The sequence below is a fragment of the Pleurodeles waltl genome, chromosome 12 (assembly GCF_031143425.1).
Source record: "Pleurodeles waltl isolate 20211129_DDA chromosome 12, aPleWal1.hap1.20221129, whole genome shotgun sequence".
Taxonomy (NCBI): Eukaryota; Metazoa; Chordata; class Amphibia; order Caudata; family Salamandridae; genus Pleurodeles; species Pleurodeles waltl.
Window position 1 is genome coordinate 551,864,958 of NC_090451.1, and position 12,532 is coordinate 551,877,489.

Genomic DNA, 12,532 nt, shown 5'->3' on the forward strand with positions numbered 1-12,532 from the left:
TGCAGATTGTCGGGTCCTGGAGAGTCCAGATGCTGTTTCTTTGGTAAGATGTCAAAGTAAGGGATGCAGAGGAATCATGCTGGAATTTTGAAAGCCGAATCTGAGGAAACACCCAAAAGAGAGACCCTACATAACCCTGAAAGGGGGACTGGTCACCTAGCTGGGTGACCCCCTATTAGGAGGGGGCTCTGACATCACTTGCCTGACCTGGTCACTCAGATGCTCCCAGAGGTCCCTGCCAACCTTCAATTTGAAATGGCGAAACCCAGGGACCCTCTGGAGGAGCTCTGGGCACCACCCCTGGGGTGGTGATGGACAGGGGAGTTGTCACTCCCCTTTCCATTGTCCAGTTTCGCGCCAGAGCAGGAATTGGAGGTCCCTGAAATGGTGTAGACTGGTTTATGCACGGAGGGCACCAAATGTGCCCTTAAAAGCATACCAGTGGCATGGGAAGACTTTGTTCTGCCATCCTGGGCTTGATCTGCTCAAGCAACAGGACGGCAGAAACCTGTCTGTGAGGTGGCAGCAGCTGGGGCTGCCTGGAAAAACTCAGAGGGCTATAGGAGCAATGCTGGGGGTCCTCTAAGGAGCCCCCAGAGTGCATGGAATCATACAACCAATACTTGCAAAGGTATTGGGGTGTGTTTCCAACACGTTTGATACCAAACATGAACAGTTTCGGAGTTACCATTATGTAGCTGGACATAGTGACCTATGTTCAGTACACGCGTTAAATGGCATCCCTGCACTCACAAAGTCCAGGAAAATGGGTCTGGAGTTTCTACGGGTACCTCTGCTAGTGCAGGGGTTCTCTCAAACACAAGTACATACAACCTGCCCTCTAGGCTGAGAGGGCCTATCATAGGGGTGACTTATAGTGACCTGGTGCAGTGACCTATAGTGAAAACGGGTGCATGCACCTGGTTCACGCAGACTGCAATGGCAGGCCTACAGAACCCTTTGCATGGGCTCCCTATGAGTGGCAGAATGACTGCTGCAGCCCATAGGGATCCCCTGGAACCCTAATGCCCTGGGTACCATATTCTAGGGGCTTAAATGGCGGCACTAGTATGCCAATTGTGGGATGAAATACAGAGTTTTGGGAGAAAGAGCATAATCACTGGGGTCCTGGTTAGCAGGATCCCAGTGAACACAGTCAAACACACTGACAAACAGGCCAAAAGTGGGGGTAACCAAGCTAGAAAGAGACTACTTCCCTACATCTGGAAAACATCAACTGGCAACTAAGGTCACAACATAAGTCCATTAAACAATGCAAAAAGATTAAAATGTGACCGTCTAGAAAAGTGATACAGGTGTTGCTTTTGACCCCATGATTACAAAAAATTGAACATTACTTAACTTAAATTCAACAGAATTAGTTTACCTTATATAGTGTGTTCCGAATGATTTCAATATTCATTTCATCAAGGTCCTGCTCCGATATACAGTCCTGGAAAAACGCAGCTAGAATAAAATAGGGCAGACATGTTAAGAAGGAACAACAGCACACAAACTGATAAAAAATGATGCTGGCAAAATGTTAAAACTGTAAAAATATATGAGGAGAATATGGTAACACGTCAATATAAACTTGCATTATTAAGCGATCACTATTTGTGTAGCACACTCCTGGAACTGGTGTGGCTTCATAGCGCCCAGAGCTAGAGCATGTGGTTATGTAACAGTTCTTAGCTTTCTTCATGTGCAGTGTATGGCTCACAGCATATGGTAGTGTTTAGTCCATTAAAAATTGTTGATGTACAGGGTATCGAAGGTTGCACTATGACTACTCAGAGCGCTGCCGCTTGCTTGGTGACTGTACTTTGTGGCCCTGCTATGCCATTTTACAAAACGGCCCCTCATTCCAAAAGTGACAGCTCCCCATTACCATGTGCACTGTGACAGATCCAACTGGTGAAGAAGCATTCATTGCACGCAGGTGTCCTGCATTATCAGTAATGTGTTGTTCTTGATGTCACCATTGTCTGTGTTTTAGGGGATAGCCTTCATATTGTCATACAGAATTTAAGAGAGAGAGAGAGACTTAAGTTTGGGGTTTAATAGATAGTGTATTAGAGACTATTGTTTCCCAGGGTATTATTTGATCAAGTGGTCACCTTCTGCAATATACAGATTAGTATACAGTACAAAGTTTTCTATACATCCACAGAAGAGGAAGAAAATCCAAAACTGCCCTTAGTTATATAATTAAGTGAAACTAACGTTTAAAGAAATACAAAAACAGAACTGACGTTTTGAGCATCAGCATCTAAAATTCTCCTAGAATAGTCTAGAGGGCATAAACGCGGGCAGGTTACAAATTTCATAAATCTCTGAGGTTTCATGTCATTTTGGATATCAGTTTACACTCTTCTGTCTCACTTGTATGGATAGAAAGAGCACTTTTCTTTTTTTTGGTAACCTGGTGATTTGTTTTGAAATTTGGTGCCAGGAATGCACCTCTGTTCCCATGTGACTGTTGCAAACCTTTTACAATTAATTTAATTTTGCCAATAGTTCTTCGTAGAACTGTATTTGACAACACAACCAGCTGCAGGACCAGCTGCACCAATTGCAGGGGCTCACAGTGAGACTTCAGCCACCAGTAGACACCACCCCAGGAGGCGCCGACATTTGTTTGTTCCCACCCTTAGCCCCAGCACTGAAAAGGGCTACAGCACTCCTGCAACGTGGAACCAGCTGCACCAACTTCAGCTCGCAGTGGGGACTACAGCCACCAGTAGGCACTGCACCAGGAGGTGCCAACATTTGATTGGTCCCACCCTCAGCCCCAGCGCTGAAAAGCACTACAGCACTCCCACAGCGCAGGACGCGTCTGGGCTGTGCCCAGGCGAAGACTGGGCCAAGAGAGGACCCATCTTTGCCCATCATCACCAGGAGAAGCGTGGCCCCACCCCTTTGGTTCTTGGTCCATGTCCCTGGTGGTAGAGCCCTTGTACTGGAAGCATTCCTGTTTCCCCCCCAGCCTTTATCAGTTCCCGCAGGTTGCAGGTCCAATTATCTATAAACCGAACATGGCTGCAGCTCCTGAGATAATGCCATCTTTAGAGCCATACACACTGCTTACAAATGGTACTACTTCAGGGTCTGGCCAGGGCCTACAGTTAATACTAGAGTCATTGTCTTTATGTTCGGATTCCTCTTGGTGGCACAGGAGAGAACATGAGCCACATTTTGATTTTGCCAACCAACTGTTACCCCCCCCACCCTAAACGTAAGAGATGACAGGGGCAAGAAAATCACACTCTTCCTTTGACTCTCAAGCATGTGGAAGCACCTAGCACAGGAAGCCTTACTGTTGTCCTGTGTGCTTTCTCCCATTTACCTACGGCTAGGAGAGATCGAAGAACTTCTATGTTACATTAAAACTGTGCCATTGCCTCCGCTGGTCCAATGGCCCAGACCACCCGTACAGTACAAGGGGCACAACATCCAGGCTACAATGGCCCTTTAGCTAACTGTAACTTACCTTCCAATGGGATTAAGGACAGCCACCTGAGCCGTCTCCCTCCTGCACAGTGTAATCGTCTACCGCACTATAGCCGACTCCGAGCTGCTGATGTGTCTCAAAATGCGCATGCGCTCCCTAGGCCAATGGGGTGTGTGATTCCAGCTAGATCTTCGGGTTCTGTGAAAGACCCACATCCTATTCAGTTGCACATGACTGGAATTAATAATTTGGCCAGTCATTCTGGCAGTACATGGACACCTGGAACCCTCTCTCAACACCTAGGGAATACTAGTAACCATGGGAAGAGGGGGAGTCATCAAACTTAGTTACCATCAATTTACCACCTGCCTGCTGTCTATACATAATAATAATAATGACCAATGTATCACCCATGCCCCCCAGGTACTACTGAGTCACCTACTGAGTCACCTGCCCAGTTAAGAAATAAAGTCCTACATTGGCTGCAGTCTAAGTGTGTCTTCCCCATCACTATAGCTGACTAAATCATAATGACGAGAACTGTGTGGATTAGTCCAACTAAAAGAACCTTTAAGAGGGACTGTGTCATTATTAATGGTAAACATCCTAGGTGTGCAAGAGAAATCGTGTCTAGGTCTCCAACGTTTAGCTCAAACTATGGTAATATCAAACTCCTCCCTCTGGGCTACTTCTATCGTTATCTGCATCCAATCTTTTCCACCCCCTTAACAGTTCTCCTCTGCTGACGGTCTATCCTCTATCCCTACATGGAATAGGTTCAAGATATTGAGCGACTTGCAGGAGATAGATTGACATTACATCTCTGGGGTGACTATTGATCATATTCTAGTTTCTCTGGCGGGTAGCGATCTTGTTCCTTATTGCATTATAATACCAACTGCAGTGAGTGACCATAACCCTTTAATTTTGTCCATGTCATTACATGCTTAAAGTCTCCAGGTAAGCACCAGTGTTGCCAACATGGACCCTGTTGGAGCCAATTGCGTCTAGCTCAAACAGTCGGCATTGATCATTTGTTTGTTGCAAAAACGGTTAGCCACAAACACAGTAGAGTTTAAATATTGTCTGGACGACAGAGTGATACACATGTTTGAGACAATCGCAAAACCACGTAATGCTTTATTGAATCGATGTGCTAGACATAGGTTGTAGGAAGATGGCTCTCTATATGGTGCACTAAAAGGAAGTACACCGTGCAGAAGGTCCAGTGGATCCCCAAAGGTTTGCATAAGCAGCGATGGATAGGTCTAATGCTCTATTTGTGGTAGTGTGGGCGAGCAGTTAGGCTTATTAAGCATGTTAAGCATTTGTTGTACTCACAGAGGCAATAAATAAGACACACACTCAAAGAATAAATCTGAGAACCATTTAGAAAAATAAGATTTGCTTTTATAAATGCTTTGAACCAAATTACTTTGTTATAAGGGAAGCAGTTTTTAAATTAAAAAGTACTTTTCAGTTTCAAACATTGGCATTGCAATTTTCAGAGTCTTCAATGTTAACCTATGGAAGGAAAACAAGAATGCAGCTTTGCAGGTAAGTACTCGACTTACAAATGCAGTCTCCAGGCTTATAGGTCTACACCAGGCAAGGTTCAAATCAGCACCAAGAGTCCACACGCAGTGGCACAGGGGCGGTAGGGTGCAGAGGTCAAATTCAGGATCGGGTGCCCAATGTTAACCAATGGAGACTGGGGTGTGAACGAAGATGGGCTGCTCACAGGTGAGTAAAGTGGTGTTAGAGGTTGGTCTCGTGGGGCTGAGGTAAGCCACTGGGGGAGGGGGTCCACAAGGCAACACTAAGGGGGTCATTCTGACCCCGGCGGTCTTAGACCGCCGGGGCCAGGGTCGGCGGGAGCACCGCCGACAGGCCGGCGGTGCCCCGCAGGGCATTCTGACCGCAGCGGTAAAGCCGCGGTCGGACCGGCAACACTGGCGGTCTCCCGCCAGTGTACCGCCGCCCTTTTGAATCCTCCAAGGCGGCGCAGCTAGCTGCGCTGCCGAGGGGATTCCGACCCCCCCTACCGCCATCCAGTTCCCGGCGGTCCGCCCGCCGGGAACCGGATGGCAGTAGGGGGGGTCGCGGGGCCCCTGCAGTGCCCATGCCACTGGCATGGGCACTGCAGGGGCCCCCGTAAGAGGGCCCCTACAAGTATTTCACTGTCTGCTTGGCAGACAGTGAAATACGCGATGGGTGCAACAGCACCCGTCGCACCTTCCCACTCCGCCGGCTCGATTACGAGCCGGCATCCTCGTGGGAAGGGAGTTTTTCCCTGGGCTGGCGGGCGGTCTTTTGGCGACCGCCCGCCAGCCTAGGGAAAAACTTAGAATACCCTCCGCGGTCTTTCGACCGCGGAGCGGTATTTCGGAGGGGGGAACTCTGGCGGGCGGCCTCCGCCGCCCGTCAGGGTCAGAATGACCCCCTAAATCTGCATCCTCATCGTCATAGGGGCGGCCGGGTGCAGAGTGCCAACACAGCGTTGAGCACCCAATGTTATCCAAATGAAGAGATCGGTCTCGGGAACAGGCTGTATGTTGTGGCCAGGAGGCCAGGCGAAGATAACCCACTGCTGCCTAGGTAAGCAGAGAAGCTGGGGGATGTAGGGGTACCATTGGTCGTGCTCCCCAAGGACCAGGAGCTCACGGTGCAGAGGTGTCCTTAGTTGTTGGAAAAGTCTTACCGGGAAGGTCGCGGTAGAGTGGAATCTTCGAGTTGAGGCTGAAGGCATTGCTGTGGAGTAGGGCAGGGGTCAGTCCCCAGAGGACTTTTGCTTAGAAGTGCTGGAGAACCTTCACAGGAGCGGTGGGCCACTTTATGGATATTAGTAGCGATATTAGTAGGAACTGCGAATTGCCCTACAGCATTCTAATATGTACTGATGTAAATTATGTATAGAGCCAGCAGGATGTACAGTGTCTTATGACATATATAGTGTAAGTTTGTACACTTTTTTTAAGCAGTGTGTCGTCTGCATCTTGTTCACTTATTCACAGACTACTGCAAATCAACTGTAAATATATACTATTCACAGTAACCTTTTTCAGTCCATTGTTCTGTCTTTTTTCCAAATACTAAGAAATCGGTATGATGAAATGTTATTTCATTTGATAGTGGTTTCTTCTAAATGTTCTAAAGGTTTCCAATACTCCAAATGAGTCCCACAGGACACTGTTCATGTATGAGACAGTGACCCTGGTCCCCATGGGCATATAGGGCTGTCCTTGTTTTGTGTGATAAGTCTGAGGCAGCAGTGGGCACTACCTGTATAATTATGAAGGGCATTAGGTAATCAACTTTCACACTAGAGAAAATAACATGTATTCTGGAGGCCAAGGTGGACAACTTGGAAGGAAGATGCTATTGCAATAACCTTTGTTTCCTTGGTTTTTGTGCAAGGGTTTTGAACCTGTTCATGCAGCTATTTCTAAAGACCTGGATCCTAGACAACCTATGTCTGAAGAATAATTTGATGCTGCTCTGCTTAGAAAGTGCTCATAAGGCCCCGGTCCCCATCCTGAAACCCAGTTCACCGCCCTTGAATTTTAAAGACATACCTTTTACTCCAGAACATGAAGGCAGGAGGAGAGGCGCTTTGAGGGTTTTGCAATAAAGATTTACCAGGACTACACCCAGGCGTTGCAGACCCAGAAATAATCTTCTGTTGCAGTAAGACGCAGACTGTGGATCACTGTCTTGAAATATCTGCTCTTTTTTCTGGCATTGTCCATTACATTAAGGAATGTTTAAACCTAGATGCAATTTTGTTTGGATGCTTTCTTTTATTTGATTGATTTGACAATCATGATCATTTTTAGAGATGTGTGTTCCGGGATCCACTCATATGCTGAGATATTCTAACTTTTTTTTTTTTTTTTTTCCCCAGAGAGAATGCCGCTGGGAGAATGCAAGAATCAGAACACAGCAGTAATGAAAGAATTAACTCCAGGTCAAAAAATACATATTTTCTGAAATCTACAGGTATGCAGAAGGTCCTGGATCTGCTGGTGACTGAAGAGATGAGTGAACGACTTTTAGACTGCAGAAAGAATGAGCATGTGCTAAGCAAAAAAACTAAAAATTTTGATTCCCCAATGTCATAATACTTATATATGAAGAGGCAAATGTCTTATACACGTGATTTTTTTCAATTTCAGTTTTTGACCTACTCACATCATGTACAGCTGGCTAGTCAACCATTGTGCAATATTATTCTTGAGAAATCATTATAGGCAAATAAACCAAATACCTACCAAGAGGTGTGTCGACCAGGATAGCATTATACAGCTCTGCCGGAGTCTGAGCAATGTTTACTGCTTCCATCTGTTCAAAACTTCCCAGAGGGTGGCATTTGGGCACCAGTTCGGAGATGGAGCGCTGGTGCAGCGTGCCAGTGATCAGCAGGATAACATTGTCAATCATGTAGCTATACCTGTCAGGTATTGAATAAGATCGATAAGCTTCAAACACTGTTTAGAAACACAAAGTAGGGCAATCTAAATAATGCATTGCAGATGCTCACAAACATTACTGAGTCAAAACAAATTCCGACACAGGGAAACCATTTGAGAACGGCCATGTTGGCTACATGTGTAGAAACTAAAAGAAAGTTGAATTATGCAATCTTAAATACAGTTATTTCAGACTCAGTGTCACATATGACCCTTATGATACAGTCATTCAGGGAGGTTACTAGAATATGAAAGCAGAGGCAATCACTAGGGTCACATGTATTCCCGTAATAAGCAGGAGACTGGTAAATTCTAAGTGAAGGGTCAGTAAACGGGCAACAGAATACTTTACAGTAGAACATTCGTCCCCAATGTGGAGTTTGCGAGCAACATGTTGCTTACACCACCATAACCTGTTGCTTGATAGACAATCCTTACAACTATGTCTTTTTATCTGTGCTATAATGGCCAAACATTTTTTCTTTTTTCTAGGGTGTTCAAAGCACTACGCTGATTGGTTCACCTCTATTGATGCTTGTTTCCTGGGGGACTGTTCAGAAGATGCACAAAAATACTATGATCTCAGGCGTCAAGGAAGGATAATCCTTAATGGTGTATTACAATCTTGAAAATAACCTGGAAGATTTCTGCTGCAGCCTACACTGAAGTCAAGAGCAAGAGCCATCAGGTAGTTCCTCAGGAGCAGACCATCTTTGGAGAGGGTAAAACAAAAAGACGAAGAGTGAATGTCTGTGCTCCCTCTGCCTTCCCGCATTTAGCGCTGGATTTGCAATGCTGCCCCTGCCTTGCCAGCACCGAAGCTTTCACCTTTGTGAGCAGACCAGTCAGTGGAATTCAGAGTTTAATAAACACCAAAGCTGGTCTGACCTTCTTGAAGTGACTGTACCTAGAGAGCCACACCCCAATTAACCAGCATGGTAAGGAGGGTGTGCTGTGCTTAAAAACACATTAAAAAGCTTCTAAATTATGTATGCTTGTAGTGTTTTGGAAAGAGTGCTGGCCAGATCACTACAGAAAACTACAAAAGTGTGATAACCAGGCTATTACTGAATTACAGATTGCAACTTGCGGCAGAATTAGGGAAAAATGTACAGTGATCAAGAAACATGGTATTTGTCATGTTTTCGCTTGGAGATAATAGGCCCAGATTTCTGGCACCATGAAACTTGGACTCCAAAAGCAGATGCAAGTAAGGCTAAAAACTAAACGCTCACAATTTCACTTTGTAATGTAATGCAACAACCCAGATAACTATTTGGATAAGGCCATCTTTGAGGTGTTTTTCACCCCTTCTCACGCATTCACTCTAAGTGCAAGCACCATGTTAGAAGAAGTCCAAATCCCAGATTACAGTGGAGATGATACAGTTTGTAAGCTATCATTACACTGTACCGTTGAACCTAGGTCTGAAGATAAATTAGAGAATCCTTTTCTTACAAAGATATAGCAGAGACTTTGTATTTTATTAATTGTGTGTTGTTGTTTAACTGAATCAGTGTTACTTAACCTACATCAATCTCCAGCAGTAAGCCTTCACTACTCAACCATGTCAAACCAAGTACCATAAACTACGTGCGGCGTGCCGGACACTATTCGGGGGGTTCCCTGACGAGCCGCCGGTCTTTAACAGCTTTGGAGGCGGTGGTGAGCTCCCCTTCTCCCCGAAAGCTAGTAACTCGTATTTATCGCCATATGCAAAACATGACACCGGGGGTGGCGCCTAAATCTATGCTGTATTGGAACGAGGAGCTCCAGCCTGAGATTTCTGAGGAACAGTGGGAGTTCTGCTGTGGGCAGCTTACTGAGCTTTCGCCAAATTACAAGCTGCGTTTAATACATTTTAAATGCCTGCATAGGTTCTACAGAACCCCCATCAGCCTGAAAAGAATGGGGCTTAGGGAGACGGATGAATGTTGGCGATGTGGGTCGGCCTCGGCCTCTTTTTTACATATAGCGTGGTCCTGCCCGAAGTTGAAGGGTTATTGGTCTCAGATTTTTGTATAGGTAAACCAGATAGTGGGCCGCTCGGACGTCCCTTCCCCTCTGCCTGGGTTACTAGGATATGTCAGGGACACTCCGCCAGCAGTGCGCAGGCTACATGCATTACTTTGACTGTTTGCTAAGCGACGGGTGGCGATCCACTGGGGTAGGCAGAGGGTGCCCGCGGTGAGGGATTGGCTGGCGGATGTAACTTACGGGCACACGCAGCTAACCACATTCTGGGAGTTAATGCCGGCTGCATCTAGGCCCCGTGACATCTGGGATCCGTTTGTGAGTTGGGCTCGGGAAAATCAGAGCAGGGAATCAGAGGGAGATACCCTAAGTGAATGATCCCTGGGAGGAGGGTGACGGTGGGGATACATCGCACTCCTCTCCTCTCACATCATGGAGGGAATGCCTGTAACACTAGCATGACCCTGACCGCTACCCCTGTTTTCTTCCGCGGCTGCCCTCTCTGCACACTAAGGCAGAATGTTGTGACCCTCCGAGCCCCTGTACCCAGTCTAGGAGCTTGTATTCTCTATTGATATGGACATGATGACTATTGTAATATGTTCCTTTCTGTATGACACCTAATAGCATACTATATGTAACACACTAATGATGATAACTGGCAAGTTTGTTTGTTGTATTTTTTTATATCATAAAATACTCAATAAATAAAATATAAACAAAAAAAACATGTCAAACCAACAGTCTGTAACTAAAAGGGGTTCATGGCATTTCAGTGAACTGTCCAAAAGTACCAAAGCACTGAGGTCCAGAATGAATAGGAAATAATTACCAAAGGGACTGCTACTTGTCTCTGTGCCACAGTGGTTCTGAAATTCTTGCCAGATACTGGAGTTCATGTTACCTCCAATAGGTAAGGATACCATGGAAACCTAATATGTGTGACGGGAGTCACTTTCCTCATCTAATTTATGCAGTGCTTTAGATATGCTTGTACAGGGGTTAGAGTATTTACCACAGTTTCAATCTCTGTACTTAGGTGATAGTGTAAACAGCTCAATAAAATAATGCAAGGTAGGAGGAAATGAGGTCACATGTTATTGCCTCACACACAGCACTATCCAGCTGAAGGAAAATGCCCATACTGGGGTTGGGGACATACCCCAATGACCTAAAGGATCACACTAGCTGGACTAAGGCAGGGATTAAATGCTGGCTGCAATCACCTCAGAGCAAATCAATTATGACACAGAAGCAGAGATTGAGTGAGAGGATAAGGCAAGGACAGGGTTCTGTTTTCTCAGGTTACAATAATTGGGTTAGTTAAGAAGCCACAGGTTAGCTGGTACCGCATTGCAACACGGCATAATACCCAGGAAGACAGATTTTCTTCTTGCTGCAGATTAGTTTGGTACCTTGGCATATTGCTTTGGGATAGCCTAGTTTTGAGGTTACAACAATGCCAACTATCAATGAACTAAATAGTACAGGAGAGAATACAAGAACACAACTCTATGAATGTAGGTCAACAAATGCAGTTTTAATCAAGCACAGTTCTGGGAGTATAGACTACAGCGTAACACAAGTCTACTCTTCCCCCTAAAGTGGTTTCAATATCAATGCTTACGTGATAAAGTCCATAAAGCTAGCCAGAGGCTCATAAGACTGGTTTCTCATGTGCCGGAACTCCACCACCATCTTCTCTTTCAGCTTGTCATCAATGACCGAGACTGCTAAAGGGGAAGCTTCATTAGCCAGAAAGCTGCCATAATCCGTACTCTGCAGGTGCAGCTTCAAATCTACAAATCAAGAGAGACAAATATTTAACTACATAGTATGTGCATTTCTAAAGTGGGGCAGTGCCGTGTGAATACATTTTTAGAACTTGGGACTGTCAGAACCCCGTTCAGAGGACCACCAGGCACACAGGAGCTACTGGGCCCAACGAGGTAGCTGAGGTCTTTTACTCCCAATGTCCCAGGGACTACACTACATGGATCCTAATAACTGGGTCAGGCACCCCCTTCTGCACTAGACTCTCAGTTGGGTAGCATAGCTCGAGCACTCAAGGCTTCTTCAGGGGGAGCTCGGATACAAATCAGTGAGCGCGACTAACTCAACGTGCAAGCAGGACAACACTAAATCAATGACCAGTCAAATACGTTTTTTTTTTATATAAGAAGAAGTGTTTTAATTCTAACTCTACACATGCAAAGGTAAAGTACATTCAAAAAGCAATAACGTTGAGTTTGGAGCTCTAGATATTCTCAGGCCACTCCCTGCCCTCCCACCTCTTGTGCAATGTGTTTGGTGTTATTCTCCATTCACTGATGGCCGTAACCATGGAATGTAAACTAGTAGGCCGTACTCAAAGAGTTCTTCCTTCAGATTCTGTTATTAAGTTCAGTAATTAGAGTCTAGGGGTTTGCAGCACCAATGGCGTTATGTCTCCTGGGGCCCTACAGGCCCAATTCTTTGCTTACCCGCTCCGGAGTTAGGGTACCCTTCAGCAGTGCAGCATGGTCCAGTTACGGATCGGCAAAGTCAGGCTGTGCGTGATCACACGTGGCAGCACCGTGCAGGCGTCAGCTATCCTCCTCAAGCCACACTACCAGATAATTCAGACTGTCAGGGC

The 12,532-nt window shown here is 45.8% G+C and overlaps 1 protein-coding gene across 1 annotated transcript in view; it reads right to left on the reverse strand.

The window, feature by feature from the left end:
- Nucleotides 1–12,532, reverse strand: part of ATP6V0D1 (ATPase H+ transporting V0 subunit d1) — a 231,999-nt gene that overhangs the window by 132,144 nt on the left and 87,323 nt on the right. The window contains exons 2-4 of the mRNA XM_069217611.1: nt 11,525–11,696; nt 7,726–7,904; nt 1,388–1,467 (exon numbers count right to left, since the gene is read on the reverse strand). Of these exons, the coding sequence (XP_069073712.1) occupies nt 1,388–1,467; nt 7,726–7,904; nt 11,525–11,696 (431 nt within the window). The remainder of the gene's footprint in view (nt 1–1,387; nt 1,468–7,725; nt 7,905–11,524; nt 11,697–12,532) is intronic.